We start from the raw sequence: 24,210 nt of genomic DNA, 5'->3' as shown, positions 1-24,210 counted from the left end.
GGAAAACAAATTGAGATAACACAGCTTCAAGAATATTTTACTCAATATAATACAATTTCGAAGACCGAAGACGTCCAAAACGCGCAACTTGACACGTCAACACAACCTTGAAATTAGACACCTCTTAAAGCTCGCAAAATGAGGCATAAAACAAGAGGTTAACTTTAAGGCAAGCACATTTTCACAAGGAACTTCACAGAACGCTGCTCATAAAGTCGCAGGCGTTACAGACGCACACCAGGGCGGGTTCACAAGTCTCGATAAAGGTAAATGACAGAAAAGAACGACATTGCAGACAGTGAGCCTCAACAACGCGCTCAATGGACAGGCGAAACTCTTTCAGTGACAGTGCAGTAGGTATCGCCAGACCACAGGCGCAAATTATGCGGCTTCCGTCCTTCTCCAAGTCATTTTTGAGGCATACAGGACATGCCACCAGTTCGCTGCTCCACATATGCACCGCCGCAGCAATTTCCTGGTTTTGCAGCGCCATAATGTCTTCATACTGCTTCCAAACATTAAATTCTTCCTCCAACAACGCAGCAAGGGTTTCTTCCATCAGTTCTTCGTTCAGTCGTGCTTCATCCCATGGTGCAGCTGGAACAGCGTTTTCTGCACTTGATGCCACTAAACCGAGAGATGAGGTTGCAGACGAACAGCAAAAGTTGTCAAGTTCCTCACGAACGACTTTCGTAACGGAATAGCGGAGCTCTTGCTCACTGTGACATGCGCCTCCGCTACTGCGGAAAGATTCGAATAAGGCTTGCCTTCCTTTTCGAAGCCTCTCCCTGCATCGGTTTCGATACGTTTCTTTCCAGGGCGGTGTCTTCGATTTGTAGAGCAACTGGTGGCGCGAAAGGCCCGAATCACATGAAGACGCCATCTTGTCTAATGCGTGTACGAGCAGCGACTCCGCTTGGCTCGGCTGTCGCTGCAAAGTAGGGCAGCCGAAGCTAAAAAATATTGTCATCTCGATGAATCTTTCAAAAGCACTCAGTTACAAAATTATCAAAAAGAAGGTGGGAAAAAATAAAATGCATAAAATTAAATAAGCAACCAGGAGAAGCTAGAATTAACGTTTTATTATTTTCAGCGGTGACCAATGCCTACTGAAGAACATGCCTGAAGGATCAGAGGTTTTTCTGCCTGGCGTAGAGCGCGCGTCTGCCGTATAGCGGCGCTGTCAGATGACCCTCTAGCAGACGACATACAGGCAGCACAGAATTTTCTTGTGACTGCCGTTGCAGCAAAAAGCATGCCTTCTGGTGCGCTGTTTCTTATATTATTTGTGTGGTGTGTTTAGTGTTAGCGTTTGAAAAGTGACGCGTCGATGACTGCAGTTGCTGGAGAGAGTAGCGAGTGAAACTGCATTGCTGTTGCGTTCCGTTTTGTATGTCCAATCTGCGAAACAAGAAGCCCTGCGTTTCGTTCCATGAAATTCCTGCCGACTTAGAACTCCGGGAATGACGGCTCAAGGTATCTATAGGAAAAAAAAACTGGCAGCCAAGCACAACATCAAATTATTCTGCAGTTTGTAGCTCGCATTTCCAGCCAAGGAAATGCTACTGTAGACAGTTTAACTGCATGCCCACCAAGACAGGGGTGGACTCTTTTTCCCGACGTCAGTGCTCCTAAGAGTGTTACGGGGTTTCAAGAAGTTCGTCGATATCATGCTCAAAGACTGAACGCATCTTCAAAGGTCACTGACACATACGCTTGCTCTACAACTAGTGTGAATATAAAAATCGCGGGTTTGCCGGTCCTGACCTATGAGAACAAGGATAGCGGCCACAGGGAAGCACTACTGCATATTATATGCAAGTAGTTCATCAAACCGTTGCTAACAAACCATGCACTTGACATAACAGACAATTAAGAATTAACGCAGTTGCGATCGAAGATGTACAACAAGAAACCTTTTTCCCGAAAATTCTTGAAACTGCAGTAAGAAACGATTTCCGCCGCCTTCATCGCACCGACGCATGCCATTTTTCCTTGTAAGTGCGCACGTGTCTGTGCCTTCCAGTGCAGTTTTTTTTTTTAATATTGAGAAGTCGCTCGCCATGTCTGATGCTCAATCCCCTTGTTCCAGTAGCCATTTCATCAACACACGTGCTCGTCATTTGGAGAAAAATATTTATCTCAAAAACTCTCTGTGACCCCAAATTCTTGGCCAATCCCCTTATGTGGGCATGTGCCATTGTATGAGGGTAACAACAACGAGAACAATCCGGTCAATCAGGCCTGCATTGTTACTCCCAAAGTAATTGTTTGCGTGTGCATCACACAGGGAACCTAGGGAGCTGTGTTTCTTGCGAAAGGAATAGAGAAGAGAGGCATGGGTTTATTTGAAATTTGTCAACGTTATTCAAGGAGGTATCGTTCGGTGAAAGCTCGTCGGAAAAATGACCAGAAAAGCGCAGGCTGCCCTCCAAGATCTGCTTCACCCAATCGAAACATCTCTCGCAATGCTCCGCAGCAAGATTGTAACAGACGAGCGCTTCGCAAAGTTCTGACAACATTAGATATGAGGGATGTGCTCCCTGCGGGCCAACGACTCCCCAGGCAGGTTACCGCAACGTCTCCGGCTTCCATCCATTGAGCGCCACGCAGTCCTCCTTTGCCACGGGTCACCTGGCTAGAGTTGAGAGCTCAGGTAATTCCGGACTTCCTCCGGTCCTTATTCTATTTCATGGATTATTTTCCCGTTTTGCTTGTCCGAAGTAGTTGATTTTTTCCCATTGGCAACAGTACAATACAACCATGCATCATGCAGTGTAAATACTTAATTAGCGAGATTTCTAGCCACTTCAAGCACTTAATTGTTGCAATATGGATGTTTCGAACATGTTATTTTTGTTGTAAACCGTCCAAAAGTTATTGGTTATGCAGCAGACAAAAGGTCCTAACGGCATGATAGAATGGCGTTCACAGCACGCTTTTAGATTTTGAAATCGAAACTGATGATCCGCTTTCAATATTATGTGGAAGTCAGCTGACTTCTTAAGCATTTGCTGCACTCTGAGACATTCAGAAACATGTTTGTCGTCATTACGAAAATAAAATTTGTTGTTCAAAGCCCGAAAAAAGGACGAAACAGCATGATCGGGCGCCGCGCATCACAGTCTACCAGCCATTGAAACCGAAATGGATGGATGGATGGATGGATGGATGGATGGATGGATGGATGGATGGATGGATGGATGGATGGATGGATGGATGGATGGATGGATGGATGGATGGATGGATGGATGGATGGATGGATGGATGGATGGATGGATGGATGGATGGATGGATGGATGGATAAGGCTGAACCCTTTAAATCGGGCGGTGGCTCAAGCCACCTAGCTATGTCTTGTGAAATTTTACTCCTGTCTTGCTTTTAGCCACCAATCGTATAACCTTCGCTTGGTTACTTCTACCCTTTTAAAATCTACTTTCCCTTCACTATCCCTAAACCCCAATGCCTTGGGTAAGTCAGCCCCGCTGCTTCCCGCTGTAGGGTGAAGCCCTTTACAGGAAAGTATCAAGTGTTCAGCCGTTTCCTCCTCCTCTCCGCACGCAATGCACAACGTGTCTATCTCGTGGTACCTGACTCTATACGTCTTAGTCCGCAAAACTCCAGTCCTGGCCTCAAACAACAAAGAGCTTGCCCTACCATTATCATAGATATTTTCTTTACCAATTTCCTGCTTAAAAATCCTGTATGTTCCCAGTGCCGATTTCGTCAGCATCCCTGTTTTCCACAGAGCTCTCTCTGTTTCTTTAACCTTTTTCTTAACCGATAATTGCTGATTTGCCCCCTTACTGCTGTCCAGTTATTTGCTTGTCAATTTTCTAGTTCGCTTTCTCCATTTCGTGTCAACATTCTTTATATACAGGTATCTGAAAACTTTCCTAGCCCACTGCTTTTCCTCCGTCTTTCTCAATCGTTCCTCAAATGCTATCTTACTGCTAGCCTCTCTGCTCTCGAAAGACGCCCATCCCATATCACCCTGTACCCCCTGATTTGGTGTATTGCCATGTGCTCCCAAAGCTAACCTCCCTACTCCCCGCTGTTTAATTTCTAGCTTTGCTTGAACATCTGGCCTCATACACAGGACCGCATTACCGAAGGTCAGGCTAGGGACCATCACCCCTTTCCAGATCCCTCTTACCACCTCATACCTATTGTAATTCCACAGAGCCCTATTTTTCATGACAGCTGCATTCATACTAGCTTTATTCATTACATATTTTTCATGCTCTGTCAGATACTCAGCACCGTTATTTATCCACACTCCAAGATACTTGTACTTATCCACTACTTCTAGCGTGAACTCCTGTATTCTATGCTCGCCGCCCTCATCATTAAATATCATGACTGCAGATTTTTTCTTACTAAACTTGAAACCTAATCAATCTCCCGCTGTACCACATATGTCTATCAACTTCTGTAAATCTTCCTTGTTGTCAGCCATTAGCACTGTATCATCGGCGTATATTAGTCCCAGTAATGACTGTTTAATCCATTTTCCTTGCTTGAAAAAAGAAAGGTTGAAGCCTAGTCCGCTCCTCTCTAGCTTGGCCTCCAACTTTTGCAGGTACAACATGAACAACAAAGGAGACAGAGGACATCCTTGCCTAAGCCCCCGCTGTATCTCTACAGGCCCTGATACATTTTTTTCCCATTTTATGAGCACTCTGTTACCTCTATATATATCTTTTAAAAGATTAATTACTCCATCTTCCACATCAATGTGCCCAGTATCTCCCACAAATGCTCCTGAGTAACGTTGTCATAGGCTCCCCTAATATCCAGAAATGCTAGCCATAAGGGCCTGTGTTCCTTTCCAGCAATCTCTATGCACTGTGTCAATGAAAATAGATTGTCCTCCAACCTCCTTTGTTTCCGGAACCCATTCTGTAGTTCCCCTAACACCCCCTCGTTCTCCACCCATGCCTGCAGTCTATCCTTTATAATCTGCATCACCACCCTGTAAACCACATATGTCACTGTTATGGGACGATAGTTACTTACGTCTGCTTTGTCCCCCTTTCCCATATATATCATGTTCATTCTACTTAATCGCCATTCATCGGGGACCTCCTCATCCACTATCATTTTGTTCACTACCGAGGGTCATCTTTTCGAGGGTCATCTTTTAGCGCCGCCTAGCGACCAGTCTGCGCAATTTTGAGGCGATCTCGGTGCCCATTGAAATCGCGGAGACGCTTCAGGCATGTTATTCAGGAGGCATTGCTTTGACTGTAGCTCCTGTCAATCGTGTTTTCTTTTTCGATTTCCATGCGTCGCACTGATTTGTGATGGGTTTGACTGACTCATAATTAGGGGAAAAAAAAGGCGAGGCTAGAAAAAATGCACGGGTATATGGGGCAAGCACTGTCATGTGCCCCAATTCGCGGTCTGTCTTCAGAATTTCTTCATTTCGGTTTAATTAGCGGACATAGCGGAGATGGTAATTTACATTGTCAATGTTATTTTAAAGAAAGCATGCGATATTTCGCGAAGGCGGGAGCCAGTTTGGTTGTTTTTCGCTGATGATGGCCAACAAGAAAAAAAAAAGAAACAGCCTCAATAGCCAAATTGCAAGAAAAGAATCGAAGTGAAGTAAAGAGACTAGCGTTTTTCAATTTTTGTTGTGCTTTGTTCCGGCCGTAAAAGATACTGTGTTCCTCCTCATGCGGGGCGTGATATTTTTTTTCTGATTTGTTTTTGTATGACTCAGGATATTTGCTGTGTGCAGATTTGGAAATGCATAGTTCTGATTCGCATAATTAAAAAGAGAAAAGTGATCAAGTCACAGCGGTTCATGAGCTATCTGTAAAAAAAAAGTGCACGGACGACATGCAGCCTTGTAGGGAGTTAGTTAAGGGTTAATTTTAACCGCAGTGACTGCGTTCAACGAAGCCCGCGCCCATATATAGGCTCTCTACCATCGGCTGCGCTAAGGAACTACAGGAAACTGTAAGCAACACCCATATATTTGAACGCCGGTTAAGCTCTTCACTACATTTCAACCACTTGCATTATGTAGAGTACAGGCCACCGAGCGTTCATGCTGCGTAAGAGAGCTCACAAGCGAGCGTATAATTTACTCCCGCTTTCACGCCTGTGCCGGCATGGAGGAAGGGTGCCGGGCTTTCTCGCGAAACCTGGCCAGATGACGTCATGCCGTGCAGGTGGCGTCAGCAACCGGGGGTTCCTTTAGCATCCCAGGCATACCACAGCTTTATTGAGAACCCTTTCAGAGCCCCTTTAAGGCACCGAACTAGAAGCCAATGGCACAGATACATCGCCAAACACAAAAACCGTCGAATACGCATTGTATCTACGCGTGCAAGACCGCCTAGACTGTGTACGGAGTGACTGCTCACGAAGAATATGTGTGAGCGTAGTGAGCAAACCTCTACGCTTCAGTGGCTCTTATCTTCAATAGTGCGCTCACTCACAGACGGGTGATCAAATGTAGTAACTGCGTTAGCCAATCAATTGTGAAAGATCGTATCCCGCGGCTATGGTACTACTCGTCTCTCTTGCCCCAAAAAGTGAACTAGAAGTAACTGCGCTGCAAGCTAGGTCACGCTGTTATGGAGAGAGAGAGAGAGGGAAGGAAAACGGGACACATCCCACTGAACACCAACCCGTCTGCTGAACAGTTGTAAGGTGCCTCGCCATGATAAACAAGCCATCTTATAGACATCTTAACTGACCCCTGAGAGAATTGCTAAACGTTTGCAAGAGGTCCTGACAATATGTACAAGGCATTTCTAAACATCTTGATACATCTTAGTCACCTTCATGTTTAGCTAGTAGTGAAAATATTTTATTGAAACTCTTTAGGAGGTTGCAGCGGCGGTTGGAGTTCATGCATCCACTTTTTTAAAGCTGCAAGACGTCTTGCACGACATCTTGTAGAAATCTCAACGGCGGTTTCTATATGTTTACAACGGCCTTTTACACTGAACGGCAACCACTGTACTAGACGGCTGCCAGGCGTCTCGCTGAAATAAACTAGCCGTCTCATAGATGTCTCAACTGGCCCCTGAGACAATTACTAAACGTCTACAGGATGTATGTTTATAGTATTCCTGTTGGTCAAATGTTTAGGGGAAACCCCCGAGGTGGAGTAGGTTTGTAATAAGGGAGTAATTATTCACTGACATCCACCCAACCAAGCGCTGCCATAAAGCTACAGAGGAACGCTATGCAGCCTTCTCAGAAACTTCGCAGTTAAAGAAAAATTAGTCTTGGTCCGGGGTTCAAACCCGGGACCACCGCCACACCGGAGTGGTCGCTCCGCAACCCTATCCCCGCAAATTTCTTAATCTCATTCGCCCCCTAACTTACTGCCACCCCTGCCACGTTTGCCTTCTCTTGGAAGGCAATCCGTTACCCTTAAGGACTATCGGTTGTCTTGCCTTCGCATTACATGGCCTGCACAAGTCAGTTTCTTTCTCCTGATTTCTATTAGGATATCCTAAACCCGCATTTGTTCCTTGACCTACTCTGCCCGCTTCCCGCCTCTTAACGTTCCACCTGTCATTTTCCTTTCCATAGCTCGCTGCGTTGTCTTTAACTAAAGCTGATCCCTTTTCGTTAGCCTCCACGTTTCCTTCCCATAGGTGAGTACCTGCTTAAGCCCATTACTTCCTCTTGATTTCGACTAGGATATCATTAATCCGCGTTTTTTCCCTGACACAGTCTGCCCTCTTCCTATCTCTTAACGTTACATGAATTTCCTTTCCATAGCCCGCTGTGTTGTCTTAGCATGTCGCGCCAACTGGCCCACTACTATCCCGTGTCAAGCACAGCCTATTGGCACCACAACTACAGCCGGGAGTAAGGCAGTTAGAGGACTCGAACACCCGCTCGTTACTAATTGCAAGCATCGTTATCCTATGGGGACTGCGCGAACATAATTCCCAAGGTGCCGCGATGAAGTCGAGAGGGCTTCTCCTTGGCTGAGGTTTCCATCCCAGAACCCCACAAACCCGGAAGCTTTGGCCATCTGGTACTTCCGCAGAATAAGTTGCTTCTTGGTGTGGCTTTCGTGAAACCGCACATGCACTTACTTATGCGTGGACGATGGACAGGGGGGACATCTTGCCTCTTTTCATGAAAGCAACCGGCGCCTGCGCGCGCATCCCTTGAGCCTTGCGATGCCGCTGCGGATGCCCAAGGACAAAATATGAAACACCCCATTTCACTGGAGACGTTCTTCAGCTGAGCTCGCAGTAAAGTTCAACAGTGTTCTTGTCGCCAATTTTAAAAATTCGTTCGATTCGAGTGGTGGCGGAAAGTTAAACGTCAAGAAACTGTACAGATATATACCGGGTGTTAAAGAAAACACTTTAAAAAATTCCTAAAAATAGGATTTTAAATAAAAATAAACTATATTCAGGAACGCACTCTGAGCAGCGCCGGACATCAATTACCTGAAAGAGCATGCCAATCAGCTTGTTAGACAAGCCTTACTAATTAACTTGTATTTGAAGGTCTGGTGGTTAGTGTCAATGGCGGGTTCGTAGTCTCGGGCAAGACGATGACATATGGGGTTTTTAAAGTAAAAAAAATTGAAGCCGTTCTATAAAGCCCTTCGGCGTGGGAAAATCCGCTATTTCTTTTCTTTTCTTTTTCTTTTTGCTGAAAACCGAAACTGAGCTCATGCGGCCCGTCGGAAGCCCAGTGCAAGTGCATCGTTCGCTGGTGACGTGTCGTGTGACTATGGCGCCAAATTCGAACCACCCACTTTATTTTCCACGGCTCGCAGTTTCTTTCTCTTCGTCGCTTGTTGCAAGCAAAAGGAAAGTCATCGCCAGCTATGTGCTCTAAATTTTGAGAGCGACGAAGCTGTAGGCGTTGAAAAAAATCGGTTGAAAATGCGACTGATGGTGCATGCGGCGTGGGGTGGTACACATTGTCTATAAAAGTCAGAACGGCTTGACGAAAACAGTTGCGAGGCAGTAATCACAGTCGTACGCGGTTACACGCTACCGGAGTCAGCCCAAATGCTTGTGCGACGTGATCGCCTGCCCGGGGAAACGGAGGGTGCCTAAAAAAAAAGCTGGTCTCCAGTATTCGAGGTAAGCCTGCAGCATCTGTAGACGTGCTTAAAATAAATAAGAAGTTGCTGACTTCGTTTTAGTAAGGTAACAAAAACGCACGAGCCTAGCAGTTTTGGAAGTGGTGGCTATAACACGATCATGTTGCCTATACTATAGCCTATAGGCAACATGTCAGCCCGCGAGGTGCACATTTCACTGTGGCTGCGGAGGTGTTCGCCAGTGGCAACAAAGAGTAAACTTCATTGTACGTGATAAGTTATGTAATGCACCCAGATCCCTGCGATTCAAGCTATAATCGTCCAGCAACTGATAGCTTGGCGAGGCTCCTGCTCGTTTTTACGCGAATCACCGAACAGTAAGGGCACCGCAAAATAGCATGTAGGTTGAACAAATGCTAGCGTCGTCAAACAGCCTGCTGTAGCAAACAGCTGGCATGCACGTCGAAAGCAGTGGGAAAGGTTGCCCCATTTATGCGAACTAGTCAAAGGGCGACAATTCTGGGTAAACGCTACTTCAGTAGCGCCCGTTACAATCATGGAGCTGAGTTTTTGCAATGTTGAGAACTGAAAAAAGGGTGTATATATATGTATATATATATATATATATATATATATATATATATATATATATATATATATATATATATATATATATATATATATATATATATATATATATATATATATATATATATATATATATATATTAGCAGACAAGTTAAAGGAAATGAGGTGCCCGTTTGACAAATTTATGAAGGAAGCCAACAGTCACCGAAACCAAGGTGCATAGGGAACGTTATTTTTTTTTAATGTGTTATGCTTATTAGTGGGATAATAATACTTAGATTAATAAATCGCTTAAAGAAAATTACTTATAAAGCAGCAGAAAAAACAACCATGCCGCCGGTGGCATCCGAACCCACGACCTCCGAATACCGCGTCCGGTGCTCTTAACAACTGAGCTACGGTGACGGCTGTCCAATCTGCTGCTCTCGTGGGTATTTATGTTTACTGGGTGTAAGCGAGCCTTGAGAGTGTTCACCAGCGCCACCCTCGACCATAGCGGCGGACGTAGCACGTATATATATATATATATATATATATATATATATATATATATATATATATATATATATATATATATATATATATATATATATATATATATATATATATATATATATATATATATATATATATATATATATATATATATATAGCGTGTTCATGATAAGGGCCTAACTCAAACCGAGCGCATCGAATGCCATTAAAGGGACACTGGGTATAACTCCAACTGTAGCGGTGGCCCAGTGATTTCAGTGTCCGCCTCGCATGCGGGAGGTGCGTGCGATACGATCCACAGCGCCGTCCGGTATACGCAGCGGTGATACAATGGGCACAAGCTTTGGTTTGGTTTATGGGGGTTTCACGTCCCAAAGCGACTCAGGCTATGAGGGACGCCGTAGTGAAGGGCTCCGGAAATTCCGATCACCTGGGGTTCTTTAATGTGCACTGACATCGCACAGTACACGGGCCTCTAGCATTACGCCTCCATCGAAATTCGACCGCCGCGACCGGGATTGAACCGCGTCTTTCGGGCCAGCAGCCGAGCGCCATAACCACTGAGCCACCGCGGCGGATGGGCACAAGCTTTCCCCTGGCTGGGTGTTTGGCCTATGTGGGGTGAAATGCCAGGGAAATGGGTCTTTCACCGCACCTTAAATAGTCAGAAAGCACATTGTGTCATGGCTCTGTTCGGCCACAAATGCTTTCGCGCCCTAAAAATTCATAATCATCAGTACAACTGCGTCTAATTATTGCTTTCGTAAAACTTGATTATACGACCCCTTCTGGGTATGGTAATGTTTATCTGGCACCAAAATGAAAAAAAAAACACATTTATGGCTGAAAAAGATTTAACTTCATAATTTTCCTGGCACTTGATTCAAAATTGTGACGTCCACACCAGCGGGAGGAAAGCGCGAGCAACTTACGTCCCAGCTGATTGGAGGAACCTCCGCTGAAGCCGTAACTGCGTCGCCAACCGCTATGAACGTAACTGGAGGAGGAATTGGCGCTAGCTTCTGTCATTCGTGGCTGCTGGGAGGTATACGATGTTTAACCCCCCTTTCCACATCGTGGACTGGTTGCGGTCGTTTTGAAGTTAACGGCGGCGAAGCATAGCCTCTGGGATCCGCGTATAATTCTGTGCGGATGCACGCCGTTGACTTGTGAAATCGACCGGGGATGGCGACACCTATATTTAGATTCTTCGTCTTTTCCAACTTATAAAAACGGCTTTCCGTGAGTGCGGTCTTTTTGTCGTCAGTATGTCGTAGTCAATCAATACAGGCCGAACTTCTGTTCTTCTGTTTACCCTCAATGTCGCTTTAAACAAGATAGTTTGATGCTTCACCACTGCCGAAACATGAAGAAAGTAGGGTTTGAAAAATGGAATGTTGTTTTCGCAAGTAAAAAAAAAACAAGATGAAATAGTCACACTTTTTAGCTTGTTGACAGAGTGCCAGGGGGACACTCTTTCAATCTTTCAAGCGCCAAAGTTATGAAATTGCACTGTTTTTTAGCAATGTGCCTACCTGGTGTTGACAACGCAGGTAATAACACCATCCGCACCGTGTGTAGCCTCTGTGCGGCGAAACGCGGTACGCGCTCGACAGGCTCTCATATAATCACCTCGGCCTGGGGCCGCCTCGTTTTTTTTTGTTTTCTTTATTTTCCTTATGCGCGGGCGCCCTGACTCTCCTACTCCCCTCATTTTTGTTCTCATTTTTGTCGCGCGGTCATTTTCGCCGTACGTCATTCCCCATTCAGGCCGGCCACCACCACAACGCGAGGTCTCGCAAGCCCGAACTTCCAAATGGGCTTTAGAGCGGCCAACTTCTCAATCCCACTCACCGGGGCTCACACTCTCCCCCGTGCCTCTCTCCTCTTCGGCGCTCTTCACATTTGCTGCCCTTCCCCTTTTTTCTGTTCCTTGTTATTACCGCCCCCCCCCCCCCCCCCCCCCAAACGCGTCAATATACTTCATCGCCTTCTTCATTTTGACGCGCGTTCTCGGGCGCCCCATATTCCCCACGGTGCCAGCGCGACGGAAATCCATAACCATGACGCGCTTCCAAACTCTAAAGAGCTCTTCCACACCCTTCCAGTCGTGCCGGCTAGTCGTCCCTTTTCCTCGTTTTTTCCCCTATCCTCCCCGCCCCGCTTTCTCTCGAAGCCTGGCCAGAGGTGGCGGCAGCAGACGGTGCCCGTTTTGGAAGGTCGCTTTTTCATCTAAGCATTCCAATCATGGCCGCGTGCACCGGTGCGCCCCCTTTCCCGCGACTCACGCGCCCGCTGCCGGACCAATTCACCGCGGCCATTCCCCGGGGCTTTTGCTCCAATATCGTGCTTTCGGGAGCGTCGCGGGCCCTCTTTTTCTCTAAACAATCCGTTTTCCATTTCACCTGTTGGCGGGGCGACGTTGTTTCCGGATGAGCGTTATGCGATATGTATTTAATCTCCCATTTGAAGGCCCGGGAAGAGCTTCTCCTCTTTGTTCTTTTCGTTTCTGGCTTGCGTCTGGGCCATATATTGCGATCGCCAACAGCCGCGCATTTGTGAAACAATCGGACGCCCTTTCCCTTCCTGCCGAGCTTCAGGGGGCTCCACTTTGCATCTCGGGGCCGATCACGTGCGCGGTCAGCCCCTCCCGTACGCCCTTTTCTCTTACGCGCAGCTTTCGGCCGCCAGGAAGTAAATTTGCGTCGGTCACTGTTGCATAAGTTTCGTTATGCAAGGAACACGAGCGCCATCTTATCACAATGCCGTTCCGTAAGTGGGCATGTGCTCACAAATATTGGGTCGACTCCCGTGGCTGAAGAGGCTTCGAGGGGATTGCCGAGGTTAAGTAGGAGCGAGGGATAACGTTGAAGGTGTGGTTGTGCAGCAACGGATTCCTTAGCGCCCCAATGAATCAGTTTGGATTTCTCGGCCACACTCCTTGTTTACGTATAGCTGCTACGTTACCTCGAAGAAGTAAATGCCTACGATCCTTTCGTCGTGTCTCGCTTCTTGAATGCTCTCTACATCCGAAAAGAGCAAGATCACGAAGGTTGCCTGGGATTTAGCGTTGATGGAGAAGATTTGTTTCGCAGTATTGTCACATGCCCACCTCATGCGCAGAGCGTAAAGGAGCAAATTTTTTACGCCAATCAGGAGCTGGACATTAGAAACCAATGCGACGTTACATGGAGAGCTTTCTTGAACTGTTTACCTTTTATTTACAATCCGCGGTCTCGAGGGTCGCAAGCATCGCAAGTGTGGCTTCCATACTGCAGCGCATCGTCTACCGGAAGACTATATATGTTCTGGTAGGGTTAAACTATTTGCTCTTTGCGTGTTGCGGCGTCTTCCGGTGACGTTGGATTGGGGCCAGCGGATCGAGAGCACCCGGATGTTAATATCGTGGGCTAGCCTGATGAGCCAACTCATTTTTCTTGACCCCAGCATGATCAGGTATCCAACGCAGGGTTATAATAATGTTCGGATTGTATTTGTAGGATTCTATTAAAATGTAATGCGGGTGGATTTTCAGCAGTCTGCGGCTTTCACTGGGCCTAAGTGCTGGCCTTAAATTAAGTTTTTTCCTTCTCCTACATTGCCGAGGTCGACAAAGCCCTCGAATGAAACTATGCGATCTGTTTACAAATAGGTTCAGGGATGGGGACGATTGCCTCGTAGTTTTTGACAAAGAGCAGTTTGGTCTGATGCTAGTTGGTCTAGTCAGGAACTTCAAAGAACTAGGCTAGAACAGCGCTGTCCTGTACTCGTCTTTTCGCACTGCTGCAGCCGTCATGGAACAGCTTGCATTTACCGCCAACACGGAATTATCGTGCCCTTTTCGACGCACTATCGGAATCTGGAGGACCTCTCACTTCGTTGACCAAAAAGCGTTTCGCGAGTGACCGATCGCTAGCACGGGCTAAATCGTCAGCCAGACTTGTACATGGCACCATAATTGAGGCAGCCTCGATGTCGATGATATTCGATGAAAATAGGCCTCTTATTAGGCTCGCCTCACTGCAGAACCTTTCGCGTTAAGAGGGCCCGTTTATTCTTGTCGCATAAGCATGTGTCTGCCTTCGTCGCACTCAAAACGCAATGCGCTCGCTGTCGTGCTCCCACTGTTCACCCGTTGGTATCGTCGTCCGCGGCGAAACTCTCATTCGCTGGAATAGCGGTCGATTCATTTGCGCCAGCCCTTCTCGTTCGAAAGCATACTTGCTGTCGACGCCATTGCCACTCAGTGGCGTGAAATTCTTCTCAGTGAGTCTCTGTGGCTGCTCGTCTGGCGCGACCAGTGGTGCCGTCGGGGCGTAATAGGCCGGCGCTCGGACAGGGCGTGGTCCAGTGCGCGCCGCGCCATGTCGTTGCGTACCTCACTGCACACTTTAGAGGTCGATGGCATGGGTGACGCGTCGTCATCTTCTGGCTGTACAGGCATTCTTACATAGGAATGGTCACGCAGCGTTTACGTCACGGAGGACCGGCTAACATGCGGCCAAGCAGCATACCGCTGGGCAGTGCAGCTGACGGCGCTTTTTCCAGACGGAGGTTGGCCAGCATCGCTTTCCTCATCTCTGCGTGGCGTCACTTGGGCACGAGATCCAAAGGACCAGGATGCCTCGCCACCTTGGGAGCACACAGAGCCGAATGGGGTAAGAGCGTGCCCTGCATCTCTTTCGCACCGACGAACGTGACCTCGCTCCGGTTGCGTTTTCCCACAGTGCAGACCGAGGGAAAAAGTACCCGTGGCGACTTGTTTGTAAAACAGACAAACAGCCTTTCCATTAAGTCATATAGTGGTTTCGTAGTTTTCCTCCCCCCCCCTAACTTCTGGAGCGTGCGGCACAGACCAGAGACTATTTTCCTAGTGTCATCAGTGACGCCCACTTCGTGGCCTTCGCATAAGGAGGATATATATATATATATATATATATATATATATATATATATATATATATATATATATATATATATATATATATATATATATATATATATATATATATATATATATATATATATATATATATACACTTATGAAGGGAGCTAACAGTTACCGAAACCGAAGAGCACCGGACGCGATATTCGGAGGTCGTGGGTTCGGATCCCACCGGCGGCATAGTTGTTTTTTCTGCTGCTTTATAAGTAATTTTCTTTAAGCGATAGATTAATCTTAGTATCATTATCCCACTGATTAGCACCACACATTAAAAAAATAAAAAAAATTAGACATTCCCCTATGCACCTTGGTTTCGGTAACTGTTGGCTCCCTTCATAACTTTGTCAAAACTACTCCCTCATTTCCCTTACCTTATATATATATATATATAGCACATTGGGCTACATCCCTCTCAATAATTAAGGAGCCTAACAGTAACAAAGTTAACTATTTAATTTTATTTAACCAGCCTGCTAGTTATCAAGTCTTTGTTGTATTACGATGTACTACAATGCTGACAATGCTATGGCGAAAAAAAGCGCTCATTGTGCGAAGTCTTAGGCGAAATACCCGGTATGCACCTCTGACAGAGCGCAAAATCCCACTGAACGACAAACCTCCACGGTATCCATGGGCTGAGAATTGACAAACATCCGCGACTGTTGCGCCTCGTCTGTGGAGCTGCATGACGAGCGACAGACGACACTGACGAAAAAAAAAGTGGAAGGCACACGGGCGCTACTCCTAAGCAAACCTTACTTCTTCTTGGTTGTACAGCCTTTGTCACAAACATACAACCCAAGGGGTTTGCTTCTAAGCAGTGTAGGAGGGGTCTCCAGAACACCTGCAAGTTCTAAGCTTCGGAGAGGTGAGGACGAGAGTGCCATAGAAATTCAAGGCGCCCACGATGCGAATGATGCACACTGCGAGGGCCAGGAACAAAACCGGTGGCTTGCATATTCCTGACAAAGGCTTCAAATACGAGAGGACGCGTGTCCGAACGCAACGAGGGAGATGAGTGAGATGCAGAAAATTAGCTTATAACACACACACACACACACACACACACACACACACACACACACACACACGCACACACACGCACGCACACACACACACACACACACACACACACACACACACACACACACACACACACACACACACACACACACACACACACACACACACACACACACACACACACACACACACACACACACACACACACACACACACACACACACACACACACACACACACACACACACACACACACACACACACACACACACACACACACACACACACACACACACACACACACACACACACACCAGCTTCTTTGCCAAAGTATGGCATCGTAAATTCTTTGCTGTAACGCAACGATGACGCATGAATGGTGTGTGTGTTTTCTGATTACAAGCTATCTGTCTGCTTGTCACTCACGCCACTCATTTGGATACGTGCGTACTGGAATGCACATAAGGCAGGCCGCGACGATATACAGTTCAGTAGTAAATAACCCTCACGGGTTGAGGATCATGCCCTTTCGCGCCTCATCTATTCCTTCTAGAGTGGCATGTGATTACCAACTGTTCCTTCACAGAAGAAGCTCAGGTAAGTCTATACGCCGGGACAAATACGCGTGGGACCACCAATGAAACGCGCATCTTCTCTACTAGCGGAGCGTACTGGAGGGTCACGAGCTCTGCCATGTGTGACCCATATCCGCGTGTAGCGCGACAGCGGCGTGTGACCGTTTTACGTATATGGACTGTTCAGGATTAAGGTCCCTCGTCACTGAAAAGGTAGCACCATTCTTTCACGTTGCCCCCGTCCTCCTCACTTCTGCACTTTGCACTTTCTCTCTCGAACATCTGTGAGTGGCCTTGTATAGCCATGATGCATCGCACGGACATTGGTGATTTTGATTTTCTTTCAAATTAGAAACTTCAGCGCATGCTCAAGGCGCGGCCACATCGTATCCAGAGAGGTTACTCAATGAGTGGAATGAAGCTCTACATCGAAAGCCGATCACAAATGAATAGCGAAATGTTTGCCAAGCTTCGCGTTTTTGGTGCAGACTGACAAATGTTGACCCTATGAGGGTGCTCTCACGCGACGATATGCAATGAGGCTTGAGGAGGAAGCCGGCAGGAAACGGGGAAATGTTGCTGCATTCTCACTTTGGATGGACACATTATGTGAAAACACTAGTCCAGCTACTTGTTCAGTGTACGTGAACAAAAAAAAAAGAGGGAAACACTCGTTATGCATGGCGGTGCTCGCGTTTGATTGCGTCCTGAGAGGATATAGATGCCCTGAATTCCCCATACGCACCGCTATTGTGCATATTTGCGCAACTCCGGCTGTTTTTAATTCATTTATCTCGCATTGAACGATGATGTTTTAAATATGCAGCCAGTTTCTCTTCCCACGAACTTACTCGCGGTTTCCGCCTATTGCTCGTTGACCAAAACGGTCCGAAACGGGCTGTCTGGCGCCTTGGATATTGCACTCCGGGCTATCGCGGCGGCCGAAGTCCCGGAAGCGAGCCAGTCTCGAATCGTTTTTACGTGTGAGATGCTTTGGGCATTCATCCCCGAGTCTGCTTGCGGCAGCCCTGCAGCTTCCACTTCAGTACCGGTGAATTACAGTACGAGAGTGGGTCGATTCGCCAGCCTGTATTCAGTGCAAAACATTTGAGTAGCCTAAAAACAGGTTAGCACGCCTCCAAAGGCTTTCGGAGGAAAGCCGGGTTTAGTACACATTCAGCGAGAGACCGACACTGCAGCCACGCGAAGCAAAAAAAAGAGACGGTGTAATGTGGATCGCCACAGCTGCATAGATAACGAATGCCATGGTTCCTCAGAGCAAATCGCGAACCCAGGCACACCGGGGCCAAGCCGTCGAGCGGGCCGCCACTCGCAGCAACGAAATTTCTCGGTCCACTCTTGGTTGCCCGGGACACAGGTCTGGTTCCGGAGCAGTCGTGCATCGGACTACCATCGGCGGGGCCGCTCTTGACTACCATCGGCGGGGCCGCTCTCAAGAGCGGACCCGAACATCGCTGGGGCCTGGCGAGCACGTGTCGTCGGGGCGGCAGCAGCAGCACTCGTCCGTTCCTCCCCGGAACCTGGGGTGGGGACACGTGGGTGCAGGGAGAGGAGACGCACCGATCGCAGTATAATTGCGGACCGCGAAGGCGCTATGAGCGGGGACCTGCTGTGCGAGGAAATGGAGGCGACAAGCGCAGGGAGCCGAAGAATCAGCGGCCCGCTTGGTTCGTGCCCTGCCAAGGCGTCGGCTAATTAAAACTTGGCAAAAGGAGTGCAGTCACTGCGCCGAGCGCGATGCGGCGAATACTGATGAGAAAGAGCCGGCTCCTCTCTTGCTGCTGTCTTCCCCCGATCCTTTCGCACTCTCACGCACCGCCAACCTCGGTGCTTTTTCCTTCTGCGCTGACGTCACGGTTGTACATTTCCATCTCTGCATTTCTCATGCCAGAGGAAAATTGATGAACCGGGCCAAGTTTTGTCGAATGATGAGGGAAAATTTTTTTGCCCGGCCAACGCAATTTACGTTTCGCCTTTAATAAATAAAATAAGAATCACCAGTCTTGCTCGTACAGAATATTCTTTCCCTTGGGATGCTTAGAAAGAAAAAAACAAGCTTGGAAAGAAAAGTGACAGACGTGTGCGGAGCACGGACTATGCATTCAAGAAAAATCGGTATTTACGAAGGCCCAGCCCGGAACGTCGGTGTGAGCGAGTCCTGTTTTCGCAGTCAGAAAAGCAGGCTTGCGTGTGCCACCACAAGCGCGGCTCGGCTACGGGCGCACTGCACCACGCACCTCGAACTCGCGTATAACTCCACTAAAATTCCCGAAATGCGCTCTCACAATTTTTCACGGTCGAATATTCCGGTTGAAGGGATTGCTCATGTGTTCCATACATTAGTGCAAAAGGATTATTAAAATCTGAGTGTGCAAAATGAAAGTTATTCCACCTAAAAATTCAAAATAAAAAGAACAGACGATATTGCTTTCACTAGCCCATTTCACTCACCCGCGCTCTCACAATCAGCGGGAACCGATCAGTGAAAGAACGATAACTGACAATACGTATGAACAAGACAAGATGCACAAATTTACTCTTGTAATTTCATGACATTTCTCAGTTTTATCCCCTTGTTTTGTATAGACGTAGCCTTGGAGCAGTGCTTGGAGCAGTTCCGATTCGCAGCTTGGTAACGTCTGAGGAGCATTGCTTCCAGTGCAGCGCTGGTTTACATCGGCTTCATCAACGTGTAAGTCTGTTTTTGCCAACTTTCACTTGGACAGTATTTTTCTTTTCGCCATCAGGGAATGGCAAGATTATTTGGAAGCCATGAAAACTAGAAACGCGTGTTTTATTTCATGGAGGCAAGTCTGAATAATGTGAAATCCAGCGCGTGGAAGTTACATTGGTTGCTTGCACTGCGTTCGACGACATTGACTGTTTATGTTTTGGTCATGATGACCTGCAGCCCACAGTGCTAGCTACCCCATGCAATGTGTCGCGGTGTTAGCTACACCGCGACCTTGCTGCTGTGGCTTCGCCACTTTCGAGTTTGTTTTTTGTTTTGACTGTGTGTCAACTCGCTGCGCCCCACTGCGTTTTGCGAGCTGTTATAGCGGCCGCCTAACGGTGTGCATGGTGATAGAAAAAAGATAGGAAACACCAGTTGTACCGTCACGCTGTTTCGACCACATCGCGCAGCAATCAACAGGACTTGGGATTCGCCACGCTTAGCTGTCCTCTCCCTGAACGTCGTTGTAGGCCTGCTCACGGGCGCCGGCTGACCCCGAAATATTCTGACGCGCAAGGACGTGAGAACCACTCTGGGCATATTGCTCACTGACTCTTTTGAGCTTGCAGTCGAAAGTTTGAAGTTGAAAGTTTATTCATAGTTAAGAACAAAATACACAAGGCGTATACAGCAAGAAGTCCCGTCCTCCACGGTCGATACGGCCCTTCCTTACACTATGAGGCATAGCCTCTGAAGTCAGGAATAAAGGCCGGGTTTGCTGAACCTGCCTGGGCCTTGCCGCGTCGTCCAATATCTGAGGTCATGCATGAGGATTACGAACATCGCCACGCGAATGGACCGCACCGCGGCGCTGAACCCTCCATACCTTACGTACCGATCGCGAAAGCTTGGTACGCGGTGTGTATGGCTCCTGTTTTTGGAATAGTCGCGGAAAGAAAATGCGGCAGGCCTCATTTGAACTTCGCGTCATTTATTCGAAAATTACCCGAAAAATTGAAGGCATATTTGATTCATTTCGAATAATTTTGAACATACACTATTTGATTGGTTCGAATGATCGAATAGAGTGATATTTGATTCGATATTCAAAATTTCTGAATATTCGCACACCGCTAGGGATAATATGTGTTTTCGATATAAACAGTAAATCGAAATATCCGGGTTCGATAATCCAGACTCGACTTTTTGCTCTTCTTATGCTGTCTTTTCTTTGTTTGTTTGTAAGCTGGTGTTTATTTTAGAAAACGGAGGAAACATCAAGCAGCTGTTTTCTTATTTTGCCCCGACTAGCCAGGGTTTAAAAACACATGAGTGTTGTTCGTTTTTCTCGCACAACTGACACAGTTTTGCTTGTTCTAATAATCTTATGACCTCCTTAGGCTACCACTAGCAAATCTTATCTGTACATTTTTTGCCAAACGTAACCGGCCAGCGAGGTTTGTTTCTTAGACGTGTAGCGGGGCACCTATTGCAGCCCTTAAGCTATAAATCTCTGTAAGGTAAGTAGAACCCTTGTTCTCGCCTCTCGGGATCTTTTGGTCCCTATGGAAGGCCGAAAGTTCTCCACAATAGGGCGTAGAAGCAAAACCCACTGCTCGATTATTTTCGGAAAATGGGCTAAATTTTATTAAATGCATGGTGATCTCTTTCATGCATGATGTAGTTGGACGCTCGGCAAATCACTTTAGATCTCCGGACGAGTTGTGTGGCGATCGAGTTTTGAGCGCAATGTTTTTTTTTTCTCGTAAAGTATGCTGGACTTTGCATTTATGTTTATAAATTAAGACACTGCAAGGAAAAAGCGTTGTCTCTGGCCGAACGTAGCTTGTGGGCTAAGAAAAAGTAAGCTAACTATACCGAACATCGCTGGCGCTGTCCTGATCATGGCTCTTTCCAAATGAGGAGCGGCTTTCCCGCACAACTTTGTTTCAAGTTTTTTTGGGAAAGGTTTGTACTTCCTTGCATCTACGCGAAACTCTGCTCCCCGCGGGAGCATATACAGGAACGCTATGTAGCGGCGCCACCGAGAGCCCTCTTGCGGTAGGTTCCTCAAGCAGTATCGGGGTTCGCCTTGCCGGGTCCCCGGCATCTGTGCCGTTACTGCTCACTCCGTCGCCTTGTCGCTGCCACGGCAGCGGTTTCCTCTTTGCGGATGTCGGCGACGGATATTTCTACAACACAGTTAAATATTGTTAAATAAACAAGCAACAGTGTCGGAGATAGACTGGAGCTCGAGGCTCAACACATCTTCGAAATCACTGCAGTATGAGACAAGCCAGTGCCAGTACGCCCTGAGTGCGCCCAGCATACTACTGCAAATGAGCCCGACTACGAAGTGCAGATGATTGTAATGGCCTGGTTCAGGAATTCCCCGACAGCGCCTGTACGTTGCATCTGCTGTGAAGCCCCGACAATCCCTAGCAATGTCGGAGCTTGATGCCCGTCTGCTGTGTAACCTAGCATCCATAGCTCAGGATGCGCCGGCTACGCATAACCAGGTGTTACAGTGCTGATGTGTTCGAAAAATTTTTGCTCTGAAGTTTCTGATATGCAGTAAAAAGAGGCACTTTTTTGGACGCGGTAGTTCCTCAGTAGTGAGGTCAAAACTGCCAGCTGCTCGATGAAGCTGCATTCCGGGGCAACGCCTCAACTCGGTGCGTTGACGAGGCTTCGTCGAAACAAAAGAGGCCGGGCATGGTCCGGGGAGATAGCTGAACGAAAATCGGTCTGATAAGGCATTATGGGATGAGGGGATGAAGTCCTCACTGACACTAGTCAAATTGAAGAAAGAAATTCAGAAGCCGCTGCGGGTTTCTTGCCCCCCAGTAGGGGGGACAAGACCGGTTGCTACACGGCCGGAAATTTGGTAGGCGCGACCAATTTTTGATGAGAGCGCGAAAAGAATAAAATCAAAACCAGTCAAAAAACTCAAAGGAAGATGCAAGCCGAAATAACCAATTCTGGGAGTAGAAATAGCTGCCGCTTCCAAAAGGTAACTTTCTAAGTTATTGCGTATCGCGAGGCAGCATGGGCTAGATCGTATGTAGGCCTAGCTTTAGGCAGGCGCCTAAGTTGATCAAGTCGAAAGCACACAGGCGTGTTGTGCTAGTTATAGCTCTCAGAAGCTATACCCTAAAAAGGACCATGCTTCGCCACAGCGCGTTACACGTAGGAGCAAACAGGCGGCCTAAAGCGTATAGTGATAACCCGCGTAACCCATAGCAACCAACGAAGCCTGCCTTAATTGCCAGTGTAATGGGCAGTGAGAAGCTTTTTGCGGCACTTAACGGCGTGCGCTACTCACGCGCAAAGAAAACCCACGGTCATCAGCCAGGCAGAAGAAGCTTGTGGAAGGAGCATCCCAGACAAACCGATGGTGTTTGGCGTCCACAAATATATTTCGAAAAGGACTCGCTCAGACAGGAGGGAGCGGACCGGTCGGCAATCCGAGTCGTCGCACCGCTGACATCCGATCGCGTAGCTGCCGGATTTGGAACTGTGCGCGCCAGACGAGCGTTGTTGTTGCCTCAAAAGCGGTGGCACATACCCACGGTGGGGGATTGGCCAGGGTTTTGTGCAGATCCCAACGGGAGAAAATTCATCCAGGTTTATCGCAAGCGGCTCATAAATATAAATAGAGGAATCTGTGAATGCAAATAACGAATTTGGAGAGGTCTTGAGGAAATCGGAACGAAAATCTTGGAAACAAAGCGGTGAGGGTTGAAATGCGTGCTGTGGCGTGCCGTTGTCTTCGTCAGCCGGGCTGCCGCAGCACGCTGCGAGCTCACCGCAGAGCAAAAAAAAAAAAAAACTTATTTTCTTCTTTTTTTTCAGTTTAAACAAACCAGTATTGTGCCCTACGTTCAGCAGCACGTGCCTAACGGCCGAAGTAAGTGAAATTCAGTTTTGTAAGAGCCTGCTGAAATAGCAGCAGCGCGCACATATCTTTACTGCCTTTTTCTCTGAAGGCTTCATACGGCGGGAGGTTCTATTATAAGACATTTTTGAATAACACACACGGGCTCAGGAAAGCGGAGTGCAGGGCCTGAATTCGTAAGCAAACAGAAGTTTTCAAACACTTTTAGATCTAGTTTTGACTACAATATAACTTTAAAGGGACACTAAAGAGTAATATAAGACTAAGCTAGACGGATAGATTATTTATAGGTAACATTACTGACGTATTTTTATACGCGGAAAGATAGCTGCGTTGTTGATAAAAACGCAAATAAAATTCCCCGAAACACTTCCGCATTAATAGCTCCTGCGAAAAATGAACTGCCGCGACGTCATTTCTATGACGTCTTAGCAATCTGGCCAATCAGAGGCGCCACTTCCGAAGACAGGAAATGCGCACGAAAACCGGAAGTCAACAGATCAGTGATCATGGCGACAAGGCGCAAGTGTGCGCCTCGTATACAGTAGGCAGGAAAAGCTCTCGGGTGCGCGAAAAAAAATATTTTGGCGACGTCACGCAAGCTAATCGCCTAAAATGCTTGCGAGTATATGAAGGAACTTACATACTCCATCCTCTGGCGTCAGTATATGCGACTGGGTTTCGAGGCAGGGCTACAATTACTTTGTTGCCGAGCAAACGCATCCCGCAAACTTTTGCTGCCGACTGCGCGTATACAACGGCGCCAAATGAAGCGCAAACAAGCCATTTAGAAAGCCAACAGAAAAATGAAAATATCCTAGTGTAGGGCACTCGAATTCTAACGCAGAAGAGTTTCACTTCGAAGGCACGATTACCTACCTTTAGAAGCATTAATGGATCCCAGCTGTCTTTCTCGTCTAGCAGCTAATATTTTCGTGCTCTTA

General features: G+C 47.2%; 1 protein-coding gene across 1 annotated transcript; it reads right to left on the bottom strand.

Moving 5' to 3' along the window:
- Positions 1-16: 16 nt before the first annotated feature.
- LOC144096677 (RPA-interacting protein B-like) lies at positions 17-930 on the bottom strand. Its single transcript, XM_077629516.1, has one exon. The coding sequence runs from the start codon at positions 881-883 to the stop codon at positions 194-196; it is 690 nt and encodes a 229-aa protein (XP_077485642.1). The 5' UTR covers positions 884-930; the 3' UTR covers positions 17-193.
- Positions 931-24,210: the final 23,280 nt, after the last annotated feature.

The sequence above is a fragment of the Amblyomma americanum genome, chromosome 1 (assembly GCF_052857255.1).
Source record: "Amblyomma americanum isolate KBUSLIRL-KWMA chromosome 1, ASM5285725v1, whole genome shotgun sequence".
Taxonomy (NCBI): domain Eukaryota; kingdom Metazoa; phylum Arthropoda; class Arachnida; order Ixodida; family Ixodidae; genus Amblyomma; species Amblyomma americanum.
This window is presented reverse-complemented; position numbering and strand designations above follow the sequence as displayed.

Bases quoted from the DNA above. Each gene is read 5' to 3' on its own strand.
- LOC144096677 (XM_077629516.1), bottom strand. From the start codon at position 883: ATGGCGTCTTCATGTGATTCGGGCCTTTCGCGCCACCAGTTGCTCTAC.